Genomic DNA, 26846 nt, shown 5'->3' with positions numbered 1-26846 from the left:
GGAAAGGGGAGGCCCCTGCGCTGCAGCACCGGCAAATAAAGGCAGAAGGAGGTTGGTCGTGCGGTGACAGCGGGTCCAGGCTGTGTTTGTTCTTGAAACCATTCACTTGAAGACATAAGAGACATGTTTTTGGTTTTGGTTTTTTAAAATTTTATATTGTTTATTTGGTGCATGAAATGCTTCCACGTTTTCTCAGCAGTACTTTTTGTTCTCCGATGGGGGTGGGTTTGGAAGATGCAGAGCACCCTGCCAGCTTAGCTCATCCTGCAGCAGCGTGTTGGTGTTTTTCCCTCCTCGGAGATCTGTTACCGGCAGGAGCAGTGAAGCAGGATATGCGCAGGTGGCTTGACAGACTCCTCTCTGTTTGCTGTAGGGACTGAGTGAATACAAGAGAAACTTCAAATGGAGAAGTCCAGAGTTTGGTAGCCCATCCCAACAGCAGAAATCCTTGTGGGCAGGACTTCGGTCGGATCAGTTTGGTAAGTGCCCCTGAAAAATGCGCCCTTGGTTGCAGCCAAGGCCCGCAAAGGTTTGCAGCAATGAGTGCATGGCCACAGTGAACTGGTGGTGTTTACGGTTTGTGCTTTTTGTAATTAAATTAAAAGTATAGTCTTGGTCATCATCTAGAGTGTGTTTTTGAACTCTATATTCTTTATGGCTACACTGAAACTTTATTTTCAATTGGTGCTATTTATATAAACCTTGGAAAAAAGTAGTTCTGACATGCAGCGTATGCCAAGATCCGAACATGAAATGCAGGTGCAGCGTTAACCCATATAAAGTGTGTAGAGGGTGGTATTGGGTTATCTGTGATGTATGGAAATAGTAAAAAAAATTCTGTTTTTAAGGGGAGACTAACTTGGGGCAAAGTTCAATAAAGTGAAATCTTTATGCACCTAACAGGTACAGCTAACTAAAAGAGAAGGTCAACCACTAAACTGAAAACCTTGTGGTACTGTAGTGTAGGATTTAAGGATTGTAGACGTTATCGTGGCAGGGAAATGTGGGGAAGAAAAAGGAAATAGCATTTGGATTGAAAGGACTGTAAGGAGTTGAGGAAGAGTAAGCTGAAGAGGGACGACAACTGCAGTGCTTTGAAAAGGAGTGGTAAAAAATAGTAATTATTGTAGTGGCACAAGGCAGATTAAAAAAATTTTGTGCTGTTCACTGCAGCTGCAGTATTCAGTCTGTGTAATTAGAGTACAATGCATTCATTCCTACAATACTAAGTGTTGTAAATTATGGCCTTGTAATTAAGAACTGACTACCGGCAATATGGATTTTTTTTTTTAGTCAAGGTGCTAGACATTTAAATAAATAATTTAATCTTGCTAAAGATTTTGCTTTATGTATTTATTACTGCTTTCTTCCATTACTTCAAAATACATCTTTTTTTATCCTTGTTTTCCCTAGCACATGGGTCTGTGTATGGGTACCTCTTATTGAGGACTATAATTGTCACTAATTCTGAAATGCTTAAACATCTAAGCATGTTAACTTCTTTTTAAAATGGCAACCTATGCTTATTTTCCAGTCAAACTAAACTGCAAATTTTACAGTCCTTGCAGTAAGCTCATAAGTTAGCAGTGCAGCAGCTTCTCCTCTTTCTCACATTGTAATGGTAGTTTTGTGTATGCTTGCTGTAGTTTCTCTACATATTTGTGTTAATTTTCACTCCCACCTCTTTTCTGGCCATTTAAGCACCTACATCTTTAAATGTCACTCTTGGTACCTCATAGGATTTGCAGATTGTTACTGATGATTTACTTACGGTTCTTCCTGTTGAATCACATAATTGGCAATTTTAGGAATCACTTGGAACATTTCAGCAAAAAGTTGACAGCTGCAGGTGCTTGGAGTGCCCTTTGGCTGCTTTTCCAGTGCTTTACCACTGTAATGATTTTCCTATCCTATATGTGTAGTAAGACATATGGACATTCTATATACCTTTCACCATAGGTTGTTCTCGCTTTCTACATTGCTTCTTCATGGGATGGGAGTGTCCCTCTCATGGAAGATACTTTTTTTCAGCCAGTTAGGGGCTTTCACTAATTTTTCCATTGCAGTTGAGCACTTTGAAGTGAATTATGATTTCCCTCTTCAAATGTGTTCAGTTGTTCAATACTCTTCTTGAAATGATGGGGTAATTTTGTTTTCACCTGCCTGTGTAAAGCCCAGCAATTCTTGAAATAACTTGATAGCTGGTTTTGTTACAAAATATTTTTCTATTTTTGGAAATGTTTTTGTGTTCATACTGCAAAATGTTACCGGAGATGGTCTTAAATTGCAGGTGGATAGTGATCTGTCACAATCAGAGGGAACCTGTTGAGCAAGGTGTGTTGTGCATGGGTGATGAGAAGTGCTTGTAGCGTACTTTGTCCCCACAGGTTGGTTATTCTGTATCTGTGTGAACCATGTTCTTTTCGCTGGCTATGTTAGTTTTCTTGTTTAGCTCCCAGAATCAGTTTGTACAGGATAGTCCTGGGGACATTTTTGCTTTATAGGGTTTAATCCAACATGGTTCTGGAGCACCATGTTCCTGTCTGTTCAGTGGAAGGAAAATAATTTGCACATAGGAAAGAACACAGAATTTCACAGCCATGCTCATAATTCATGGTCTGTCACTGCTCCAAGATACTAAAACCATGCTTTCTAGTAATCAGTTGTATGATAAGCTTTCAGTTTATTCTTGTTGTAGAGTGGTATTATGTCTTCAGTGAATGTTTTTGTTAAATCTAATACGGCTTTTTCTCAGGAATCACGAGAGAACCAAAATTCATTTCCAAGAGAAGGGTACCTTACCATAATCCACAGATTTCGAAGTCCCTTGAATGGACAGCAGATTGTGATTTGAGTGACCCACTGGAAACTGAAGATGCAGAGTTGCACACTGACCACAACAACAATAATGTGAATCAGGAAAAACTTGAAACACCAGAAGGACCCAGACTCCCCCCAAAAGTTCAATCACATGTGGTAGATTCTAGTGGTGAAACAGCTCTTGCCCTTGCAGAGAACAACATGACAAAATCACCCTCTGAAGCTCCACCAAATCAAAATGAAACATTTTCATCTCCAAAAAAGCAACCAGAAAAAATGGGTAATGGGGTAAGGGAATAGTTTTTTTTTTTTAATTGACCAGTCTAAAAATTACTAACAGTAATTTCGCACAGATGCTCAGACTGTCTTGTTGAACTCTTTCCTTAGTTTTGTATTTTGATACTCTGCTGTAGCTTCTTTGTTGGGAGAACAGTATGCTTGAGATCCAGATTTTGGTGCTACTTAATTCAATAGGAATTTGCTCTTCATGTGTCATCACTGCTAATTTCAGTTAAACAAAGATTTAGCCAATAATATATAGACTTTTTGGGGTTGTTGACTATAATGAGAAAATGTACTTTGCAATTCATTTTGTTCTTGAAACAAAAACCCAAACCATTGTTTTTAAAGTGTGTGTTGAAAGATGTCTGACTAGCAAAACATTGTAGGAAAGGGAACAATCATTGCTATTCTTTTTCTATTTTTTTTTTTTTTTACCATGTCAGTTTCACAGAGCCCTTCAGAGAAAAGCAGACATATATATTCCACCTTTAAAAACTTTCCCCAGAAATTCTGAATATCGAAGCCAATTTGTCTGGAAGAGTCCTCATGAAAAGTCACCGATACTTGCAGCTGAACAGGTAACTTTAAAAAATCCAAAAAGCAAATTAATACTTTTTTTTATGTATCAGCAAAGTTTTCCTTTCAAAAATATTTCCTTTTTTTTTGTTCTTTTGGTGGGGGAAAGACAAACTTTAATGTTGTTGCATGATTTTTTTTTCTCTCTCCCTTTACAAAAGTGTAGTATAATTGGATTTGTTTCCATGTGATTCTGTATTGTGGTCAGACCTAATAGTTTGTTCTCCTTAGGCCTTGCATTTCATTCTTTCTAACAGGACCATGTTCTTCTGTTTGCATCAATTTATTTGTGTTGCCCCAGTTTCCTATTCTCAGTTTCCATCTCTGTGCACATACACTTCTAAGCAGTAAAGTGTGTCTCTAGTATTTTATTCTTTCATGACAACAGCTTGTATTTAAAGTGGAGTCTTCTGATTTTAAGATACTCTTGTGACATTTTAATACATCTCATGAGTGTTTGGCCTTTGTAGGGTTGAAAATGCTGCTATTTCTAGCAAGACCTCAAAGAGTAACTGAGTGTGAGACGGCTTTGTGTTTTCAATTAACTAACTGTTGCTGGGATCAGGACCTAGGATCAGTCTTTTGGTCATTCTACAGTGTGAAATAGGCACTTCTGCATTTGTCTTCTATTTCTTCACTAGAAGCATATGTGTTAGTGGGATTACTAGAGATGGTGTGCTCTTTTTATCCTCAGGTGGCAGATTTGTTCAGTAACAGCTTTCAGAGGCAATAAATGTTGACTAAGATAATCACTATCCTGTCTTTTTCTGTTGGAGTACCAAGCAGGTGGATGTACTGCAGGATGTTTCCCAGCAGCCGCTTATGCAATGAAAACTCACTGAAATACGTGACAGTAGTATAGAGAAGCCACAGGACCTTTTGAGGAAGAGGCAGGTCCCAGAAAGTCACCTTATGGAAAAAGTCAAAGAGAATTCTGTTTGATTCTGTGTGCAATCAGTTTGATAATTTCCTTATTAATGCTTGTGAACATTGTGCTTTTTTCAGAAGAAAGACTTTTTTTCACAGCTCATACAGAGTAAGAAGCAGTGAGAATAAGTCTGTAGGCTCTACACATTGTGGATAAGTAGGACTTAGGGAAAATGTAATGATGAAAGTTACACATATTAACAAATTGATATTCTTCACCATTGATATGACTGAGAATATACCTTAATACTGACAATACCTTTCCTTTGAAGAGATTCTGTGAAAATATCGAAGTTATCCAAGTTAGGTTATAAGTCAGACCTAAATTCTCACAGCAAATCTATGGAAAATGCATGCTTCTCATGTATGGCACAGTCTTGAAATTTGGAACCCCATGAGGAGATAATACTCTGTTAGGCAAATTCTCTACCTTGGTTTATAATACTACATTAGTTGAAAAAGAGTGGATTTTTATTTGCCCAAGCTCTAAGCATCCAGCTCTAAAACTGAGGGCAGTTTTCTCTTACTTATGGACAGGACATGTACTGAGGACTCATATGGAAGTTTTATGGCATGCCTTTAAAAAGCCATGATCCTCCATACAGCTCTGAAGGTTAACAAAAAATAACCAACCAAACCAAACTTCTCATAGTAAACTTCAGTAAGAACAGTGTTTGATCACAGATTTAATTGTGTCTGGCTTGGTCACTTCTAAATGTATTTAAATTTCTCTTGAATTTCTCCTAGAAGTTCATTTGTCTCCACATGCTGTATTCGTACAGATGACTGTCACTCTGTTCATATGTGATGTATTTGTGTGAATAAATATCAGATTTTGAAAATTTAGCCTTAAGGTAAACAAATCACACTTTTGTTTTGTTTTGTTTTGTTTTCTCTCTCCCGCACAGCTTATTTGCAACACGAAGAAATCTGTACCTCTGGTTAAATCTCCTGCAATTACTTCTGAAACTGCTTATGAGAGAAATTCCAAAGGGTCTCCTCTTAAGAGTCCACAAGAGAGAGGTGGTTCAGAAGAGAAAGAATTGCTGGTGTGTGAACAAGTAAATACTTCCCTGAAAGAAAAGCTTCAGTAGTACTTCTGCAGTTTTGATCTAATCTATAAGGGGGTGGGTTTAGGTTGAAATTATTTAGTGTTGCTGGTGACACTGGACTCAGTAGCGGTTTCGCTGTAAAAGACTGAAAATAATACTGTACAGCTCTGCTCTTTGGGGGTTCTGTAGTCTCTGTAGTGCAATTTTTCAGTTTAAAGTTTTAAATTTCTGAGTTTTGAAGTGGTTTTATTTATTTTTTTTTGTTCCCTATTGACACTTTGTTTTTAGTCATTAGAATAGTTTCTGCAATCTAAATCTCTGATTTATACTCTCATTGGTACCAATGTCATGTCTTGGTGTGCAGTAGGGCTAGGTGGGAGGTCTGGAACTTTTTGAATGTCATAAATCAGAGATAGTGAATTTTCTCCCTACAGTGGCAAACAGTATCTCTGTATTCTTTCCATGTCACCTGACTTTGCTTCCGCTGGGCATACCTCTTCCTTTTTTGCCTTTCTGAGTCAGCTCCTGTAGGACCTGTTCCATAAAACTGTCATTCTGGTTTTTTAGGAATCTTCTGGGCTGGGTTGTACCAGCTGTGTGATGCTCCCAGTAATCTAAGTGTCCTCACTACCCATGTCTGTTGCTGATAGACCAGAAAGGGCCATTGTCAGGCAAGGTGTTCATTAGAACCACTGCTGAGCAAAAGGTGTACTTAACATGCAGTGCCTTGGCTTAGTTTAAGCCATTGGTGCTTCTGAGGGGATTGTTGGCTTGGAGGTTTCATCATTTAAAACTCAGACCTGTCCAGTTCTTTAAATCCCATCTGGGGATGAGAAATTTTATGTCCCCTTTTGCCTCTTTAAGTAGACATGAAGAAAGCTTGAAAAGCCTGAGGCTTTCAGGAAGCATTTTTCTGGTTTAAGTATTGGAATTTCAGGTTATTTTTTGAGAACAGCTAATAAATGAAGTAAGAGAAGTCATAAGAAGGGAATTTTTGTGAAAGTGTCTAAAAATCTGGTTGTTTATACCAATACCTCTTCTCTGATGAATATCTTGAAAAAGTTTTGGGGGATTTTGGTGGGCTTTTTTTTTTTAAAAATTGAATTTGAACAGTATCGGTGAAGATCTCTAGCAGAATCAGAAGTCATGCACTGGATTTCCAAAAGATTAAAATAATCAGGAAAAACCAAATCTTTGGTTTAAAACCCAAACAAATAAATCTAAACATATATAAAACAGAATAAAAAAATTTAAAAATTTGCCTTTTGGACTCAGGTTAGAATGCACACGTATCGTATTATTTGCTTTCTGTGTTTCATGTTAAATTAATTTTGTAAAGTGGACAAAATGGATCATCTAACCAACAGAATGTTGCACTCAGTCTTAACTTTGGCATTTTGCTAGTTTATATTTGTGTTAACGAAAGAATGTGGTGTTCTCGTTTGCATTAAATATTCAAAACAGCTAACACTAAAATAAAATTAATTATTTGCCAGAGCTTGATGTCAAAAGAAATATGAGGGTTTTCAGATTGTTAGCTAATGTGGTATTTTTAAAATTATCTTTGCCTTAGAGTAAGAGGGAAGAACCGTTTCAAAAACCAGCAGAAGATGCAGCAAAACAAGGGAAATCAGAACAGAAACATCCTAAACAAAATAATAAGCAGCATATCAGTCCAAAGCCCCTCACTTTACATACAAGTCGTGGGTATGTATAAAATAGGAAAACCTAGACTAGTGAATAGGTGTGCAGCAGCCTAGTATTTAGAATGATGGACTATGGACCTTGAGCCACAGCATGCTGCAGTTGCAGGGGCAAATGCCCCTTGCAGCACTGAGATTGAGCTTCTTGTGGGTACGTCTAAATCTGGTGTTAATTTCCATCCTCTTCTCTGGGCAGTGGCAGCTTTGTACCCACTCTGTTCAGTTGAACCTTGTGATGCAGTAACAGTAGTATTAGTAAATTTAACATGAATGAAATAAAATCAGTGCAGTGCTGCAGCTGAACTTTCAGCAAGTGCTTTGGAAGTCATAGTCACTTTTCAAACTGCTCTATCTACTGTGCCTACTCCACACCTTAAAGTTGTGGTGATTGTACTTGATGTCTGCTTATCCTGGTCTGTAAGACCTTGTGTGCCTGAGTAACATAAGCATACACATGAGGTAGAGGGAAGTAAAGAAATCTGTCCTATGTAGAGTAATCTGAGAAGCATGGAAACGAAATGACATTGTATGTTACTGAGTGCTATTGAATTACCTTTTTTTTTCTGCCACATGCCTACATTGCAGGAATTGAACTCATATTTCCATTTCATACACGTGAGATATGTCAAGAGAAATAAAAGCCAGGAAGTAGGCTTTAAAATGCTTAGATTAATCCATCTCTCCTGTGTTTGTGCTTAATGTACGCCCCAGCAATTGCTTTTATTCTTCGTGGCAGTGTTACGGCATTAGATTGAAGATGGGAGAGGAGACTTACCTGAGTCTGAATGCTGTTGGATGTTGAGAATTGATTACAAAATGATCACCCAAAATTCTATGAAATAAAATTGCTATGTGGAAAAGTGAGTGGATATAGTATAGCTGAAACCTTTAACTATTTGGTATTCATACTCTTTGCAGTAGATTGTAGTCAATTTTGCAGTGAGTAATGTGCAAAATTCTTGATAATTTGCTGGGCCCTTTTCATCTAAGGGCAAATTTCTGCCTCTTATGCCTTCAGTGTAGTAGCACAAGACAAAATTTTCTTAAAAAAACACTGGGCAAATAGCTGTCAAAATGTGCAAGTTCTCAGTATGCAGACAGGATTGTTACTAGCATGCAAGCTGTGTTGCATGGCCTGCTTTTGCAGCAGGCTGACTGGGATAGCAGTGTTATGTTTTTTTATGCTAATCCATTAGTTTTGCAACCAAAGCAAAGGAATTCTGTCTTAAAGTTTTAAAGAAGGGGATGTATTGAAAGAAATTTTGAGTATAAAGGGTTTTTCGACTTCGATATTTTTGTTTTTACGAGGTTCATTTTATTCTCTGACTTTAGGCTTTTATGACCTATTTTTGAAGAAGGATTGAAAAACAGGGCTTTTTCACCCAGTGCTGACTATATTAGAATTAAGTTGGTAATGTTCTGAAGCATGATTAAATCCAAAAATGTCTTTAGATTTAAGCTGATACATCCACAGTTGAGTGCTTAAGGACTCGAAGTACTACTTATTGCCTGCTATAGGTTAGATGATGTTAATTTTTCTGTTTGTATGTGTGTGGCAGAAGGGAAAAATGAACCCATCTTTTCAAGTACTGAGGTCTTTTGAAGATCAAAGCCAGTAGGACATAGTCAGATGAATTATACTGACCAGTGTTCTGGCAGTCAGATGTTTCCAGCCCCAGCAGCTCACCCCACCCATATGCAGAGCGCCTTTAAAGTGGAGTTCATAGGAGGAAATGTCTCAGACACGTTAATGCCAAACCAGGCATTTTTACTTAAATGTACCTTCATCAGTGACTTAAATCAAGGTCCCACACTTTGCATTGAAGTAATTGAGGCTGATGTGTGTATTATGTTCTGCTGGCTGGCTTGTCAGGGCAAAAGCTTCTGGTGGAAGTGTTGCAAGGAAAAAACAACAGGAGAAACTACTTGAAGGACTGCCAGCTGTGAATGAGTATTTTTCACAGCATTCCTAGTTGTGTTGGTTTGAGCTGTTGTTTGTGCAAGTGTTTTTTGCATCTCACTGGCATTTAGGTGCAGGTATATTTTGCTTGTTGATGTAACTTTAAAAGGGCTCTTAAAGAGTATTCTGGATGTCAAACTTCACTTTCTTTTTCTCTCATCATTCCTGATTTCTTAGGAAGATGAACACTGAATATAGGTCAAAATTTTTGTCTCCAACCCAGTATTACTACAAAGATGGAGTTTGGTCTCGTATTAAGAGTAAAGCTCACAACCAGGTGAGTATTCTTAGAAAATCTGAAGCCTGAGTATGCTTTGTATTTTGATTTTTAGATGAAAAAACTTTGAATTGTGGTGTTTATAAGATACAGTTCTGAGATTGTAATGCTAATGACTCAAGCTCCCAAAGGTGAGTATACAAAGGCAGTTAGATTCTGACAAGTCAGAAAAACACATAGAAAAAAAAAAGGGATGGTGAGACTGAAAAAATGTATTAATGTCACACCCAAAGTGAGGGAGAAGTGTTGTTTCCCTTACAATCAGGATCATTCAGAACAGAGTCTCTTGTGACAGGTAATCTTATTCTTGATGTTCAGCCTAGTTTTAACATGCAGAAGTGTTGAAAATACAGAGTTGAATGATGGGAGATTCCAAGAGAATAAAAAAGGAAAAGGACAACGTATGTATCAGCCTAGGTTGGCTTGATAGTCAGGCTCAGTTTGTTAGCTTACCATGCTGAATCCATTCAAAGCAGTCAGCTGAATTCAGTCATACACAACATAAAATTGAGAATTTTTCTGGCAAGTTTCAGTCAATCTGTGTATTTTCTTGTAGTTCATTCAGAAACTGCAATCCATATTATATTGTATAGGAAGTCATTTGACAGAACTGTGAAAAGGCTGAGTAGCTTCAAGACCACAACATTTCTTAGCATTATTAAGTGTGATTTCCTGAGTTAGTCAAGGAAATCAAAACCATTAATAGTGTGCTAAGAAACTGCTAGAGTTTGCTCTGCAACTCTCTGATTTCACTGACTTGACTTGGTCTTCTCCCAGCTGATAGAGGGAGCCTTTGTGAGACGCTATGCTGCTACCTGTGTGGCACATACTTGGAAATGTGAGTTTCCTCATCAGTTGTGTCCATGATGACGTGGAAGGTAGAACTCAAGCAAATGGTTTTGGGGTGCTGGGTTTTGCGAATTTGAAAGTAAGGGTCTCTGAGAATTGCAGGAGTAGTCTGGTAGCTTTCAGTTCTGTGTTTTCTTGCTAGATTTAATCTAGCAAGTAATTTTCCTTTTAGAAAAAAGAAATATTGATAGAATACATACAAAGTAAGCAATAATAAATTGGTATCAATATTTAAAGTATATTAAAGTATGAGATGATTCATAATCAGATTTTGTGTATGCATGCATGAGATAATCCATTCTGTGTAAACAGCCTCAAGGGGATGTTAGAGGACTGAAAAGAAGCAATATTTTAATTTTTATATGCATTGATATATGCTTTAGATTTACTGTAACTAAGGTTGCAAAATGTTGTGAACTATGGCATGCAGCCCAAATGGTATATTGAATGCTTCTGTAGAGTATTATGTCATTTTTGTGGTGTATAATACTTTAATTTGTTGATGTTGTATTGTGAAACGTTCAAACCAATAAGGAGCAGTGCTCAGCTTCAAGAGCAATTGGCTGGTAGGCAGCTAAAAGGTGGGCAACTAAAGATGCATTGCCTTGGGATATAGTGTGTTTGTGGCACAGTCAGCTAGGAGGAGTCACTGCAGTACAGTTGAGGGAAAGAATGAGGAGACTGCAAGTGGAGGATGGATGTTCAACTTTACATGTGGCATTTAATTAGTGTATGAAAATGAAGGATTTCCCACACTGTCAAGATGTGTTTTGGGTGCATCAGACTTTTCCACAGAGATTTTTTTGCTGAAAAGGGAATTGCAGGAAACTCGGAAGAAGTTCTGTGGCAGTAGGCATGAAGAATTAAAAAAAAAGAATGATTATGTTTTTTGAGACCTTCTAAGTGAAGGATTCTGGTAGCTGGAAGAGCCAAATTTATTTTAAGACTATAATAACATATTTTATGGATCATGAGTGTGAGTGTGCTTTGATTACATACACATTTTCATGTATGCATACCTACATTAGATCCTAGTAGGAGTTCATATAGAAGGGACTTAAAATTGCAATTACCTGAATTTCTCCTGTCTCTGTTAGACTTCAAATCAGATGTGTGTGAGTATATGTCATGTTTTAACCCCAGGAGAGAACTGTGCCCCACATAACCAGTTGTTCACTCCCCCACAGTGGGGTGGGGGAGAAAACCAGAAGGGTAAAATTGACAAACCTCCTGAGTTGAGATGAGGACAGTTTAATGGGTAAAGCCAAAGCCATGTGTGCAATTAAAGCAAGAAAGGAATTCATGTGCATACAGACTGGGAAATGAGATGCTGGAGAGCAGTGCCTTGAGACCAGGGGGTCCTGGTCAAGGCAAAATTGAACATAAATCAGCAGCGCCCTGGCAGCCAGGAGGGCCAGCTGTGTCCTGGGGTGCATCAGGTCCAGCATCACCAGCTGGGCAAGGGAGGGGATTGTCCTGCTCTGCTCTGCACTGGGATCCCAGCACCTTGAGTGCTGGGGGCAGTTTTGGGTGCCACAATATAAGAATGGTATAAAGCTATTGGAGAATGTCCAAAGGAGGGCAGCAAAGATGGTGAAGGGCCTTGAGGGAAAGCCATATGAGGAGCAGCTGAGGTTTCTTGGTCTGCTCAGCCTGGAGGAAAGGAGACTGAGGGGAGACCTTACATCTACAGCTTCCTCACAAGGGGAAACAGAGGGGCAGACACTGATTTGTTCTCTGTGGTGCCCAGTGATGGGACTCAAAGAAATGTCATGAAGCTGTGTCAGGGGAGGTTCAGGTTGGATATCAGGAAAAGGTTCTTCACCCAGAGGGTGTTTGGGCAATGGAACAGGCTCCCCAGGGAAGTGGCCACAGCACGAAACATGTCAGAGTTCAAGAAGCATTTGGTTGGTGCTCTCAGGCACGTGGTGTAACTCTTGGAGTGTCCTGTGCAGGACTGAGAATTGGACTTTGATAATCCCTGTGGTGCCCTTCTAGCTTGGGATAGTCTATGATTCTGTAACGTGTAGGACTGAATAACATACTTCATTCATAGTGAGATAAAATAGAATCCAGACATTTGAGAAATGTTAACAGCATATTAATGCAAGTATGCATAACTTGAAAAAGAGTGCCAATCGCATTTTGTTGTAAAGTAACAGAGGTACTTTGGCCATTCACAGTATAGGCTGCCCAACAGTCCTTCTGGTTTCCACATGATTCCATATCATTTTCAAGAGAAATGTTCCTCAAAAGTGTATCTAACCTCTGCATGTGGTGGGTTATTGAGACTCACCCCTATGAAAGGTGCCTACAGAACATTTCTTGCTTAGCATAAGTGATTAGATGATACATTCCAACTCAACCAGTCTTGTTTCTCCCTTAGTTGGGACTGCACGTGGGTGACTTTGCGTCCAAAGCAGACTTTCTGAAGTTGAGTCCAAAGAGGCAAATGCCATAATGGAATCCTGGTGTGACCTTAGCCATAGTGATTACTTGTAGGCTGCTTCTCTGAAATTTATTATTAAGGGTGCTTTTCAGCAATCAAACGAAAAAAAAAATCTCTTCCAATTATGTTTTTGAAAAATTAATGTGGGCAATTCATAATCGCAGTAGGACTCTAGGGCCTATGTCCTGCTGAGTTAATGCTGCCTGCTGAGTCGCTGAAGGAGACGGTTGTCCTTTGTACTTCTTCACAATTCACTGGAGACTTAGTATTCTTCCTCCCCCTGCAGTACTCTGTTGCTCTGGATTTATGTTCCTTCTGTTCTGGCTATTATAATTAATTTTTTATTCCTCTAGTTAAAGTGAGTAATCCAGTAAATCACTTGCACATCAAACTTTAAATTCTCCTTTGAAAACGACAAGCATATATTTTTAATGGGCTATTCTTTGGAAGTTTAGTGGGTCAAGTTGTGGGATGTTAGCTGAATATCCATTTGCTGCATCCAGTTACTTTTAGTGGGATTAGCTGAATTTGGCCCACTAACTCTGTTCCTTGCAGGAGGAATGATGTGAAATCTATCATGAAGGAAGAATAAAAAAGAAAAGCTATGAAAATGTGGTAGAGGAAATGTCAGTATTACTTTCCTGCTCTTTGATAAAATACTTATTTCCTGTGGACCATTTTTTAGTAAGTCAGAATTCACATGATATCACAAAGTTATTTTTAATAATTTAAATGTAAACTTCTTGGTTTTGCTTTTTCTCCTTTCACTTTAATTGTGTTTGGATGAAGGACACAAGACAGCAAGTGTTTAAATGGTCTTAACTGTAAAAATGATGGTGTAACCCTCCTTGAAGAGGGGGGTTATCACTTTTATTCTTTTGGAGTAAAACTGGGAGCTGAACAGTTTTGTATCTCATTCTTACAGTTACTGATAGCCTAGAAGGAATAATTTTAATGCTGTGTCTTGCATACAATAGCACGCAGAGTTCTTGTATTAATCTTAACTTTTCACTAATATTTATGTGGCTACAGACAGTTGTGGTGTTTGCAGCATACAAATTCAGTGTTACCACATGCGTGTAGATCCATTGATTTGAATCATAAATTAGTGGGGAATGTATTTTTGTGTGTTGATGTTTGGAAATCTAAGTTAATTTCCTCAATCTTGGCAAGGAACTGGTGGAATGCCAGTGCTGACTGTACTTGTTTGAGAGCTTTTTATTGAATCTCAGGGAGGCAGCATAGAGCTATGTTGACAGGTTTTTAGTATTTAATTTCTTACTTAGACTGAAGTAAAGTTACAAGGGTGATAATAACAATATCACCCTTGAGTGTTGAGAGGAAAAATAAGAAATTTAAAAATAACTCTGTATTCTTCCCTTTAGGCATCTCAAAACACCCTAAATTCCATGTGGTATGTGGAGGTTGGTTGCATCCAAGTTCCTCTTTTCAGTGTTTGGAGCACTGTGTCTGAGCGCTGATGGAAAAACTAGAATCCAGCACTAAACTTATTCACAGTTGCTGCATAAATTTTTGTGCTCATGGAATGAATAATTGACAATTTCGCTTTGGCTTCATGGCTCAAACATGCTTACTGAATATATGCTTCCTGAATATATTATTTTTGCTTTCCGCTTCTTACATTTACTGTGGCATGCAATGTTTGTGCTGTGGCTGGCCCTGTATTATGAGTAAACTTACCTTTCTCTTCTAGCTGCCAGTAGCTAATGCAAATATTTATAGTAGCCTAATAGTGAAATTTAAACAGATGTGCAATTTATGAAACCTTGATGTGTAGGTGAGAGAGCTTCGAGAAAGAGCGAAGGCTTACAGGCAACGAGTAGAAGGAACACACTTCTCCCGATACCATTTCAATCAGATCCTGTCTGATAATAACAGTCTTTGGGATGTGTCCTCAACTTCCAGTTCAGAAGAAGGAATCAGCAACAACATCAGAGCACTAGATCTTGCAGGGTAAGGTCATCATTCCTGCCTGTTACTTTGCGGCTTTGAAACTGAGCAAAATGCTGAATATAGGCTTAGCCTAGCTGTGTGATCTTGAATGTTTGACTGCATTCAAGATACAATTGAATAGGGTGCTCAGTAATCATCTAGGCTCCCTTTCTTCGTGGAGGGTTGGACTGGTTGGTCTTTTGAGGATGCTTCCAACCTGGGCTGTTCTATTATTCTCTGATATGTAAATTCTCTGGAACAGATGAGGGAGTTTACCTTTTCACAGATATGTCAGTTGATAAGTGCTCAAACTGAAAAACAAGGCACAGTCCACTCTTCTAAAAGTAGAGAAAGTTACTCCTTTGTAACTCCCCACAAATGCATATTTAGTGTGGCAACCTTAGTCTCATCAAGTCCAGCAGAATTTTGCACTGAGGCATACTGAAGTAATGTCCTTTCCACTGGAATGATATGAAATATGTTTTGCCTACTCAGATATTATCGACATTCTTGTCAGGATTAACTAATTTTGTGGTTGAGTCTGCTTAGTTCAGAGGTGAAGACTTAGGAACTGGAAAGGTGTGCATCCATTTTCTCTTTTCTTTGAAGGCTGTCAGAACTGGCAGATACTAAATCCCTTGCTAGGAAAATTCAGAATTAACGTCTTAGTAGAAGGTGATCTGATATTTAAAAACAGTGCTCTGGATGCCTGTGTAGTCCTCTGTACACTGCTGTATGTGCCATCCTTTCTTATGTGTGTGTGACAGATCTGCCCTTTTTGCATGAGTAGCTCTAATAAGGGTTTGGTGATGACATGTAAAATAGTATTTATTACACCATAATATGTGATACTAAATACAGTGTAAGTTTTTTGGTTTACTGGATTGTTTTCTTCTGTGAAATACAGATCCTCTTACTGATCTCATTTCTATGCACTGGGCTAATTTGCACTGATTTCTGTAAGTAGTTGAGAGTTTAATACTTTCAAAAGTTGTGCCTGAAGTGGAGTTTCCTAGACTGCTTGACTTTCAAAATTATGCCATCAGACAGTCCCTTGTATGGAAATAGTTTTTTTTGAGTACTTCTCATAATGTTGTTTAAATTGAAAATACAGCCCTAATTTACATTGCATTTTTGGAAATGGTAATATAACAAGAGTTTTCATAAAATCTGGTTTGAAAATGGGATGTGCTTAAGCATCAATTAAAACTTCAGTGGCAGTTTAACCAGTCATCATCTCACCTGTACCACTTTTTAATGTCTGAGCTGTACTGCTTGCAAAGAACTGAACTGGATGAATGTGTTCTGTATAGACATGTATATTGTGCAAATCAGTGATACAAAATGCTGTGTTTTTTCTTACCCAGTGTTTCTGAAAAAGAGGCTGCACCAAGCTCTGAAGTGCTACAGCAACCTGGCTCCAGACAACAACCACATCAGGACAGCACAAAGAAAGACATGTCAAATGCTTTAACTGTTCCAGTCAAAAGACGTTTAGTTTGGGATGAACAAGAAGGTACTGAAGAAAGGGGAAATCAACAATCAACAGAAGAGAAAGAGGAAGAAAAGCCAGATGAACAGGCTGCAGTCATGGCCCAGCAACTAGAAGAAAACAGTAAGAATGCCAAAGAAGATAAGAAAGCTGAAGGGTAAAACTGAACTTTTTTTTGGTTGTATATATGTATGTGTGTGTATATTTCCTCTAACAGGTCAGAAATTTGTAGGTTAATTAGTTTTTGTTTTTAAATCAGATTCATTTAAGAGAGTGTAAATTGGTGTTACAGTACCTCTGTTTTCAACAGTATGATAAGGAATGAGAAGGTTTAAGACATTGATCTGGTTGATGGAAGTGGATCTATCATTAATAATACTGCATTTCTAACTTGCAAGACAGAGGTTTGTAGACTCATGAATGATTCTAATCTTTTTCTCCAAAACTATGACATTTGCAGTATGGGCCTCTTAGAACAGACTGTTGACTACACAGCAGCCAAGTTTAGTGAAAATTAAAACTCAAAATTTGCTTCAAGTTGACAGTGTAGGATTGACAGGACAGGATATGTGCTAATATTGTACTTAGGCATCTGTTTTTCTTAAAAAAATTAAGATAAAGGACTTAGGGGAGAAAAATAACTAATATCCAGTAATCACTGGTGATTGCGTTACTAAGCACGGAGGGGTATTTACAAATAATGAGAGATCAGCTCAGTATGTGCATAGTACTGTATTTGAGAGATCCAAATTGTATCTAGTTTCAGAAGTCTCTGGCTTTTTATTGTACAAATTTTGCATACCTTTTTTTGTCAAACAATATTTAACTTTGATAGACATTTAATTCTGAATAGTTTTGACCTTCGTAACCATGTCAGCTACACATTTTCTATTCCTCATTGCATTTTGTCTTTGGTGTTGCAGCACTAATGAAAGGTAAGAAACCGTAATTGTCTCCATTGGGGATAATATTGTGTATGCAAACCCAAGCAAAGAAAACTTGAGATGTTAGACTCCAACAGATATTAAATGCATGCTTTCAAAACCATCATCTGGAAATCTTCCTAAGTTTCTATTTAATTCTAGAGATTATCTAGTTCATAGATTTCTCTGACATTGTCAATTTTCTGTTGTCTTGCAGTGGGGTTCTGTGTGTTCTGGGATGTGCGCTGGACTCAGCCACTCAGAGCAGCTTAATGCTTGCATGTCACACCTTCTTGAGAGCTAGAAATGAGGAATTCTTTGCCTAGATGTGTCTATCATGCACTGATAGGATCAGGTTCCTCCGTAGCATGGGTGTGCTGCCACCTCCTTTTGAAATGCACCTGGAGGCAGAAGACTGGAGTGATAGTGCTGATGTTTATTATATATACATATATAATGTATGATGTATGTATGTATCATATTATGATGTATATTTAATGACCTGGGGGCTATAGTGTTTGCATAAATGTGGTATATTTGGCTTCAGTTCCACCACATTGACTGAAGAATGTCAAAACCACACTCCCACCTCTAAGGTAGCAACCATGTTCAAAGTTTTTCCAGGTTCAAAGTGTTGCAGCCCTCTTGTTGAGCCTCCGTATAGTGCATTCACGTATAGCATACATTCAGGGTTTGTTGGGACAGAGGGAGCCTGGATTTATAGCTTGAGACTCTTTAAAATACAGAAACTAAAGCTTAAGGGCTGGAATCCAGGACTCCCCTTTGCAAGCAGATGTTTTAGCTACAGGCTGTTGGGGTGTTAAGGCCTTAACTGTCTTGCCTTAGGCTTCATTGTAGGAATGGATTAGAAGCAGAAAGCTTGAGTGCAAGACTCCTGAGTCCTTCCTTAGCTAATCCTTTAATCATTACTCTTTTTTTTTTTTCAGTGAAAATGCCTTAGTATTAAACACATCTGCAGCTGTGTCAGATTCTTCTGTATCCTCAAGGAGAGGCAGCAGGCGTCCTACTCCGAAGCCGAGAGCTCTTGGAGGAACTCTGAGGACTCATCATGATCGCACTACCCCAGCTGTTGGTAAAAAGATTTCTAAATGCAAAGCAGTCTTTCAAGGACTAAAGAAAAAAATACATAATTGAATTAATTTATTAGGTTATTTAATGTAATAAGACATCTTTCATCTTTTCCAATACAATAGGAGGTACTGTTCTAGTGTCTGCTCCTAAATTCAAGTCTTCATCTTCACCTCAGAGAAAGCGAAATTTAGCAACAAACCCTTCAAAAAAAAGGTCCTTCCAGGTGAGCCAGAGAACAGACTTACCATTATGAATTGCAGGAATGTGCTTTTTAAGTAATAATGAATAATTCATTTAAGAAACCTTTTCCTTGAGTTGTTATTTGCTGTCTTAAAATTGTCAGTGTCTGTGGCTAAAAAGGGCGTGTCTGAATAAATAGTTCTTTTGAGGTGTCAAAGGAGTTGATGCTACTGGAGTGAGATTAGATGTACTTCACTTTTTTTTTTTGCTAAATGTGTGGGATCTGTTTACAGAAAAATAAAAAGGTTGCCAGTAGGATTTCCCCTTATTGTAGCCATTGACATCACTGTGGCACAACTCCACATTGCTTGAGTTGGAGGAAATTCAAGAGGGAGAGGTTGGGTGCTTATGTAAAACATAGGTTAATGTGCCATAATAGTTTCACTCTACCTTTCCTTTACTTTTGTGCTGCTTTTACTTTGCAGCTTGCATAATTACTAAAAGAAAAATAGGAACATTTAGGAGTTGTTATCCTCAAAATTTTGATAGTTTTTTGTCAAGTTGTGCTTGGTCTCTCTATGAAGAGAGCTACCATTTAACTGCGTACATCCTCTGTAGTAAGTTCTGTAATAGAAGCAGACACAATTGCATGACAAGTTGGTTATGTTGTAAAATCTAAAAAATCACAGTTTCAGAAAATAAGCTCTTGGTTTGACCTGATTAGATTACTTTCAGTCCGTGTTAAACACTTGTTATTAGGAACAGATTTTCTTTACACTGTCTCACAAGCTTGGAATACTTTTTCTTTTAGTACTTTCATGAGAAGTATAGCAGTGTAAAGTCAACATTTGCTGCATATTTGAGGATCTGTACTGGAAGGCTGTATATGAGATGTTGTGGTTTTGTGCTTTTTTTGATCCTTCCTTTTTTTTTCTTTCTATTGTGTTGTAGCCTGATGTGAAAATGGAAGCCACTTCACACTTTAACTCTCCACCTGCTGGCCTGGGAACTGTGGATCCTCTGCCACTTAGGCAGGATCAGTGGCCTCCTAACAGGGTTGGCGATGAGCAAGTTCCTCTTGTTTCAGCCCAGCAAGAGCAGTCCTCTGCAACTTCTGTGCTGACGTCAGCAAAAAGCTGCTCTGTGCCTTGCTGGAGTCCCTCTCATCGTATTCAAGGGACTCTTAAGGATCCAGAATTCCAGCATAATGGTGGGTTTTATTTATTAAGTGTGTGTTAGAGGGATGCAGGATGTAGATAACTACTGTGCAGTGCTCAGGCCAAGAGATGCTGAGCTTGCTGCCTTACGGTTTCTACAAAGAATGTGCTGTTTGTAAACAAAAGCTTTTCTATTATATGGTTGGTTAGTCTTGCTGAGGAAATGTGCACAACACCCACCTTTGTTTTCAGATTCCATTAACATCACTCTATTACAGTAGTTTGTTTTCTGATTTTGCCTTACTAATTTTAATAAATACTGCTCATGAGAATAATTTGGTTTAGCATGAACAACTCTAAATTTTGATATTTAAGCTGCAGCTGGATGCTGTGACACTTTTCCAGCTGCAGTTGCTGACTGCGGTGTGTAACTGGGACCTTTATGGTGTAGTATTATTTTGCAAGAGTTGTGGATTTCTGATAGATAAGCTCCTTAAAATTATTTCTGCAGGATAAGGAAACAAAAAAGCTATCTCTAGAAGGTTTATTGGATATTGAGAAAAACCTTTTCTTGGCTGAGGAGGGATTTGTACTGAAGCATTTCAAAAGTTTTTAACTATGTTCAAGGGTACTGGGGATGTAAATTTGATAAAGACAAGACTCCTTGTCCCCTTTGTCTCCATTCCAGAAAGACTTTCTACAGCCACTTAAAGTCCCACAATTCTTGGTCCTTTGATTATAGAGATTGGCTGAAAAGTAGTATTTCCATACTAGAACGGAGCAACTAGTTGTCAGGTTAAGTGGAAAGGTGAAATGCAGAGAATTTTCTCAGAAAGATTAGAATTGGTGCTAGGTTCTAGTTCTGCACCTTGAGTGCAGTTCATTAAGTAACTTGCAGCAGGTACCAAAGAGTAGTGTCTCGAGAAGAATACAGTGGAGCATCTTAAGGTAAAGGAGCCTGGTAGAATTTTTGTTATGTGTGCTATTTATAAGACTCTTGTTTTGGAAATAATGTTACAATATTTTTAAATGTTCTAAAATGAAATATTTTCCTTTGTCTGTTTTGAAATGATTCAAAACTATGCCTTTTGGCTTTTTGTCTTAGGGAATCTTGGCAATCCAAAAATGAGAACTTTCCAGTTGCCCCTTCGGGAAAGAAACCGTAATGATGAAGGTATTTCTTGTCCCAAAGTATTACTGTATATCTTCTATGTAACCTAAATAAATTTTAACTTTTGCATGAATGTGAGAGGTTTCTGAATGCAGTAAGTAATAGTGGTTTATGTGTTTGCCTGAATAACTACAGTGTATTTTCATCAAAATAATTTGAACATGTTCAACCTAGTTCTCTGAAGTATGAATATGAAGCTATAGGGTAATACGAATAAACCGTTAAATGTGGCTGAAAATTAATAGACCATTGTGGCTCTTGATATGGTTACTATAGCTTGCTTAGTTCCATATCTAAAATTGTTTCCTGCCCACACATTTTTAAGCCTTTGTGTTGATAGCAACTAAAGGAAACTGCAACACAGCCCATATTGCATCTGGAGTAGCTTTGGTTGCAACTTAAAAGGTACCACAAACTTTAAGATAAGGGTTTTGCCCGTGAGACTTTAGCCCCAGATGTGCAACATAAAATGATCCCTCTGACTTTAATTTTCCCACCTGTCCTCTGCTGAGTGTGTTAGGGGTGCTTATGGCATCCTGCCATTCTGATTGCTGTTTTGGCCTTTTTTTAATGTTCATTTTAAAGTTAGTCTGGGAGAGCAGCCATTGCACAGCTGCATCTTCTTGGCCTTTTTGTGGGCAGACAAAAATAAACTCTTTCAGTAGCATTAGCCAACCAAAGGCACTGTGTCTGCTATACACTTTTTCTTAGTGTGGTGTCTGAGGTCGAGCCTGGTGTGGTGCTGTGCTAGTTGCAATCACCTGTGTTTGGTTCAGCTCATAGTATGGGCAGAGCAGGTTTATATCTGATTGCAGTTTATTTATAGTTATACCCCAGAACAACCCAAAGCTTGTTTCTGTACCCCTTGGCGCTTCTTTGCTCCTTGGGTTTTAACCAAGGCTCAGACTGATTCTCTGTTTTACTCATTGCAGTTGGCTGAAAAATATGTGGGTGGTGCAGATGGCTCAGCCAAGCTTCAGTGCAACTACATAAAACATGCAAAAATCCTGTAGTACTCTGCAGCTTCCCACCAGCTTGCTGCACACAGATTAAATGCTGTAGCTGCTGTTTCTTTATTATTTTTCCCTATAAGCTGTGTGGTAATGTATGAACTTGCAGAAACAGGCAAAATGTGCCAGCTCACAGATATTTTATATGTCCGTATTTGTTCATATACATACAAACCTGGGAGTTAATCCAATGACGTGTCTTATTTGCAGAAGTGCAGTTAGCAATTTATCATATATGGGAATATAGTTGTTATACAAAGTGTGTGAGCCTGTTACAGGCTATTAGGATCACTGTATTTTAAGAATTTAGAAACTCTACTGAAAAGTTAATTCAAACACTGACGGAATACTGGTGGTGTTTGGATTGAGTGTAGGAATTTTTTTTTGTTGTTGTTGGTGAGGGGTCTGGAAAGTAGTGACACAGTTCTTTCTAATCCATTGCAGGAGAATGAGTGTAATTAAGGTCGTTTTTCATAGAGAGCATCTTTACAGACCTGTAGCAACATTTTGGTGCTGTTAAAGAATTATAATGTGCTTTATCAGGCAAGCAACATCGAGACTGATTAATTTTAGGAATTACACTGTGTGTGAAGTGGACCCTGTATTCAAAAGGAAGACCCTTCAAAAGTGTATTTCTAAAGCCTGCTTCTTCTTGTCTTTGTGGTAAACTTCTGTTTTCTTGAAAAACGTGTTCCTTTTAGCAGCTTTTGGCACACTAGCTGGATTTGGCAACCTAGCTGTATGTGGCACAGAAGGGCTCTTTTTGGCAACATGGGTTCTGGTATTTTAGTCGAGTTATTCTAAGGTTGTCTGCTTTGCTTGAAGCAGTGGGTTGCTTTCAAGAATGTCATTACCAGAGTCTAGTCTATATAGATTTCAGTGGCAGAGGAACAATTTCTGAGGTCTGCTGACACAGGAGAGTAAAGGTCAAGATGACTTGGAGAATTGGGCAATTCCCAGGTGAATACAGGGATCTTATTCTGGAGTTTTTCAAGAGATGGCCATGTCAATCTCTTAACTAACATACTAGAGGCTTCCTTGTGAGGTTCTTCTTCAGCGTGTTGGTTGCCAAGTAATTGAATTGAAGTGTATTGTGCTATTGTTTTAGCATCCATTGTGAAAGAGGGCATAAAAATATTCAAAATATGTTAGCTGTGTTTGAATATATATATTTAATCGTCCTATTTACTTTTTCCCTTCTGCTTTCCCCACAGATGACAGGTTGTCTCAGATTTCTGCTCGCTCGGCAGTGTCTAGTTCTCTAGCGTCTCAGGTACTGGAACGAGCTCAGAAGAGGAAGGATTTCTGGGGCAAGACATAGTCTTTCCTACCTGTTGTATAGAAACTATTCTGTAAAATGATGTATTTTGTACAGTTTGTGGTGTACATTTAAAAAAATTGTGATTGTAGGTTTCACACAGCATCCTTTCACTTACCATTGATGTGGCCCAAGTTTTAGGACTTGCCATCCCAATTAAATATTTTAAACTGATGATGCTGAAAATTTACGTTCTTTATATCTGGGAGTTAGGTCTTAATTCACTATGTCACAACAGCCATGTGAAGTTTTACTTTTTTTACAGTGGCACCTTTTGGCACTGAGATAATAATTATTTTACGAAACCCGTGTGTTACTTTTCAAGGTATTCTGCTGTAGTGATGCAGTATGACCTAGAACAGTATTCAGGGGCGACGCCATTGTTCACCAAATACCTCAGTTGCTTTATTTTATCGAGTTATCTTAAGGGCAGCAGTGGTATATGTGTTTATGTTACTGTATGAATTGTCAGCATAACGCAGCGCTGTAACAAAAAGTTACTTTTATTACTTACTGCTTTTAACCTTTTACCAAAAAATTCTAATTTCTTAATGACACTAACTTAGAACATACAGGAGTTTAAGAAAAGGACATGAAGCATTAGGGTTTGTTCATTGTCCACAGGTTTTTGGCTAGGATGACTATCAAAGTTCAGTGCATACAGTAGTGCAGTTTGTCAGCTATACTGACATGAATGCTTGTCTTGTAGACTAAGACCCATGTTTAGTGTTAATTTCAGCTTCTCTAGAAAAAGAAAACTCAGCCAACTTAACCAGTGGTGTTCCCCAGCTCCACTTCAAACTCAGGTATTTAGGAGCAGTGATCTCTTTAAGTAAATTCAAAAGAATGTTATTTTCTTGACTTCGATATTTTAATTACCTCTTGTCTTAGTTTCCTGCTTTGGGGAGACTGATACCATTATGATTGTCACAGTGAAAAGTGTTTGTGATTTATGCTGACAGCTCATTCTATCTTTCCAAGTGATGCCGACAAGTTAAAATGAAGTAGAGGAAATAGGTGGCTGGCATGTATTTTGGTTCTTTGTGTGTGGCTTCAGGTTTTAATACTACTTCATTTGAAAATTTTATACAAGAACAATTTGAAATTTGTACACACTTGATTGCATTTTGATTTTGTATGCAATTATGTATGCATATTACTGAAAATAAAAATGGTTGGTTGCTTTGTTTCTCTTTAAGTTATGCTGGATAATTTGGCAGAGCCCATTACATTGGCACTTCACTGTTTAGTTCTCTCTTTCACCTGTTCAGCTGGAATATCTGTGGACTTAAGAAAGACAAGATGTTACCTCAGAGAGAGTAATTTATTAAAGCTAGATATGATGACACTAGAAATCATAACTGACTACAGATACTTCATATGGTGACTCGAAGCAGATGGGTGCTACACAGGCTGGAAAGGCTGCAATGCCCAAAGGGTCAGTCCCCAGCAAATGATGTAATGAGTGAGTGAATTTGTGCTATCCAGTACTGATGATGTTAGAAGAGTGTTCCCTTCGTCCAGAAATTGTATGTTACAGTAGCTTCCTACCAGTGGAGTTGTCTGAAGCAAATCAAGGTATTTTATCTCATGGACTTCTGGGCTTGTTCTGTTATGTGTAAGTTGTAATTGGTCATGAAGTTTCTACTGAAAGGGAAAATGTGCAACAGTGTCTATGAAAATTTTCATTTTTCCTCTACAATGATATTTTTGTAGTGGAAAACTTAATGGCTAAAAGGGGAAGTATTTTTGTTTAGGATGGTATGTTGCTGTGATGTGGGTGCATTGATTTTGCTGTGTCTATCTACATTATTCATATTCAACATGTTCTTGTTTTCCTGGACAAGAGCTCTCATCATCCATTATTTCTCTGTGATACCTGTTAATTGACTTCTATGAACTGTGTCCTCTTTCTTTGTTTTTCTGTGTTTGCCTGGGTTTCTTGGCTGTCTGACAACTCTGTCAGAGTTTTTGTGCAGGTCTGATTTTGAGGCGTGTAAGTCATAGGTACTGTAACACCCTAAGTGCCAGCTTTGCTTATAGTGTTGTCTGTACTGGTACAGATGAGTCTGGTACATCTTAGGTAGCTCTGAGTTTGTTAGATGTATTTTGATTTCTGCCAGGGAGAGAGTAGATACGTTAAAGGAGAGAGACGTTACCTTTAGACAGAAGTATTTAAAGGGAAGTGTAGACAAAATACCTGGTTTTGAGTTACACTAGTGCTGAAGTGTGTTCTGTAGCCTTCAAGGCAGATGTAAATTCTTTATGCATGTTCTCTGCTATTGTTTATCTTGTTCAAGAGGGATTTTGGTTTTTCAAATTATTTCAGACCAGCCTTCAAACATATCTCCTGTTGTGTTTTCAAGGTAGCTGAACATGGAAAAAATGTTCAAAAGTGCACCCTTTATTAATAATTACAAGTGTGTGCTGTGCAGTGAATGTGTATTGTTTTATCAAGGAATCCTTAGAAGCCTTGAAAATGGAGAGACCAAGTAGATAAATAATGAGGAAGGCAGTTGCCAATAGGATATGTATCTCAGGAATAAACAACTTTGTGAGCTTGTCAACTTAAGGTCAAGGTTTACAAAACTGCTGCATTAAAAACCGACCCAGTCAGTAAGTGTTGAATTGAATGTCTTCAGCTGCTGTTCCCAACTTTCACCAGCTGGTCAGGGGAGGTGAGGGAAGACCTGATTGCAGTCTGCAAGTTCCTTGTGAGGGGAGGAGGAGGGGCAGACACTGACCTGTTCAATGTGGTGACCAATGATGGGACTCAGAATGGCCTGAAGTTTTGTCAAGGGAGGTTTAGGTTGGATACCAGGAAAAGGTTCTTCACCCAGAGGGTGGTTTGGCACTGGAACAGGCTCCCCAGGGAAGTGGCCACAGCACCAAACCTGTCAAAGTTCAGGAAGTGTTTGGACAATGCTCTTGGGCACATGGTGTGACTCTTGGGAATGGTCCTGTGCAGGGCCAGGAGTTGAACTCATTGATCCTTGGGGGTCTCTTCCAGCTAAGCTTACTCTCTGATTCTCTGACTGGTTTTGCATATAGAGTCTGGATTAAGTCACAAAGCCACTCACTAAGTAGTCTTCTAGTGATACTTGAAGTCACTATGAGTATGTTGTATAGGGATTTTTCAGTCTTTTTGGATTAATAGATCCACATCTACTGTATTGCTGATGGATTCCTATGTAGTGAGCAACAATATTCTGAAAACAGGTTTGGCTTCACCAATGTCTTGCAGGTAGCTGGACTTCCCTCTGCACCCAAGGGCCACAGCCCAAAACCCTGTGTGTGTTGCGGTAAGGTGAAAGAAGTGAAATTATTTACCAGCCACCAGCTTTCTCTTTCACCCAAAAATTCTTGGAGCCTAGTAATAGGCTCCAAGAACTAATATGTTCTCCTTATCTGACTCCTGGTGTCATTGCTTTCTGGCAGATAACAGTGGAAAAAAAAGGGATTTCCAAATCCATAATATTCAATGAAAAGTTGAATATTCATCAATATTTGTATATTATTAGTACATTAATATATTTGTATATTATTAATACAAATCTGTAGTACTCAAAGATGGGGTAGGAAGCGTTGCAGTGGGGATCCTGCAACACGCATATATCAAACCAGGAGTCCCGTGGAAAGGAAATATATGGACAGA

The 26846-nt window shown here is 38.4% G+C and overlaps 1 protein-coding gene across 5 annotated transcripts in view; it reads left to right on the top strand.

The window, feature by feature from the left end:
- Positions 1–24389, top strand: part of MDM1 (Mdm1 nuclear protein) — a 25922-nt gene extending 1533 nt beyond the window's left edge. The window contains exons 2-15 of one of the 5 annotated variants that reach the window (XM_017733205.1): positions 374–479; positions 2756–3108; positions 3546–3680; positions 5514–5666; positions 7231–7364; positions 9498–9597; positions 14281–14319; positions 14694–14869; positions 16216–16497; positions 18211–18356; positions 18478–18578; positions 19487–19745; positions 20798–20866; positions 23088–24389. In XM_017733205.1, the coding sequence (XP_017588694.1) occupies positions 374–479; positions 2756–3108; positions 3546–3680; positions 5514–5666; positions 7231–7364; positions 9498–9597; positions 14281–14319; positions 14694–14869; positions 16216–16497; positions 18211–18356; positions 18478–18578; positions 19487–19745; positions 20798–20866; positions 23088–23194 (2160 nt within the window). In that variant the 3' untranslated portion in view covers positions 23195–24389. The remainder of the gene's footprint in view (positions 1–373; positions 480–2755; positions 3109–3545; positions 3681–5513; positions 5667–7230; positions 7365–9497; positions 9598–14280; positions 14320–14693; positions 14870–16215; positions 16498–18210; positions 18357–18477; positions 18579–19486; positions 19746–20797; positions 20867–23087) is intronic. The other 4 variants (XM_017733206.1, XM_017733208.1, XM_017733209.1 and 1 more) reach the window with 4 other exon arrangements.
- The last annotated feature ends 2457 nt before the right edge of the window (positions 24390–26846 follow it).

This window comes from Corvus brachyrhynchos, unplaced genomic scaffold (genome assembly GCF_000691975.1).
Source record: "Corvus brachyrhynchos isolate BGI_N302 unplaced genomic scaffold, ASM69197v1 scaffold32, whole genome shotgun sequence".
Classification (NCBI taxonomy): domain Eukaryota; kingdom Metazoa; phylum Chordata; class Aves; order Passeriformes; family Corvidae; genus Corvus; species Corvus brachyrhynchos.
This window is presented reverse-complemented; position numbering and strand designations above follow the sequence as displayed.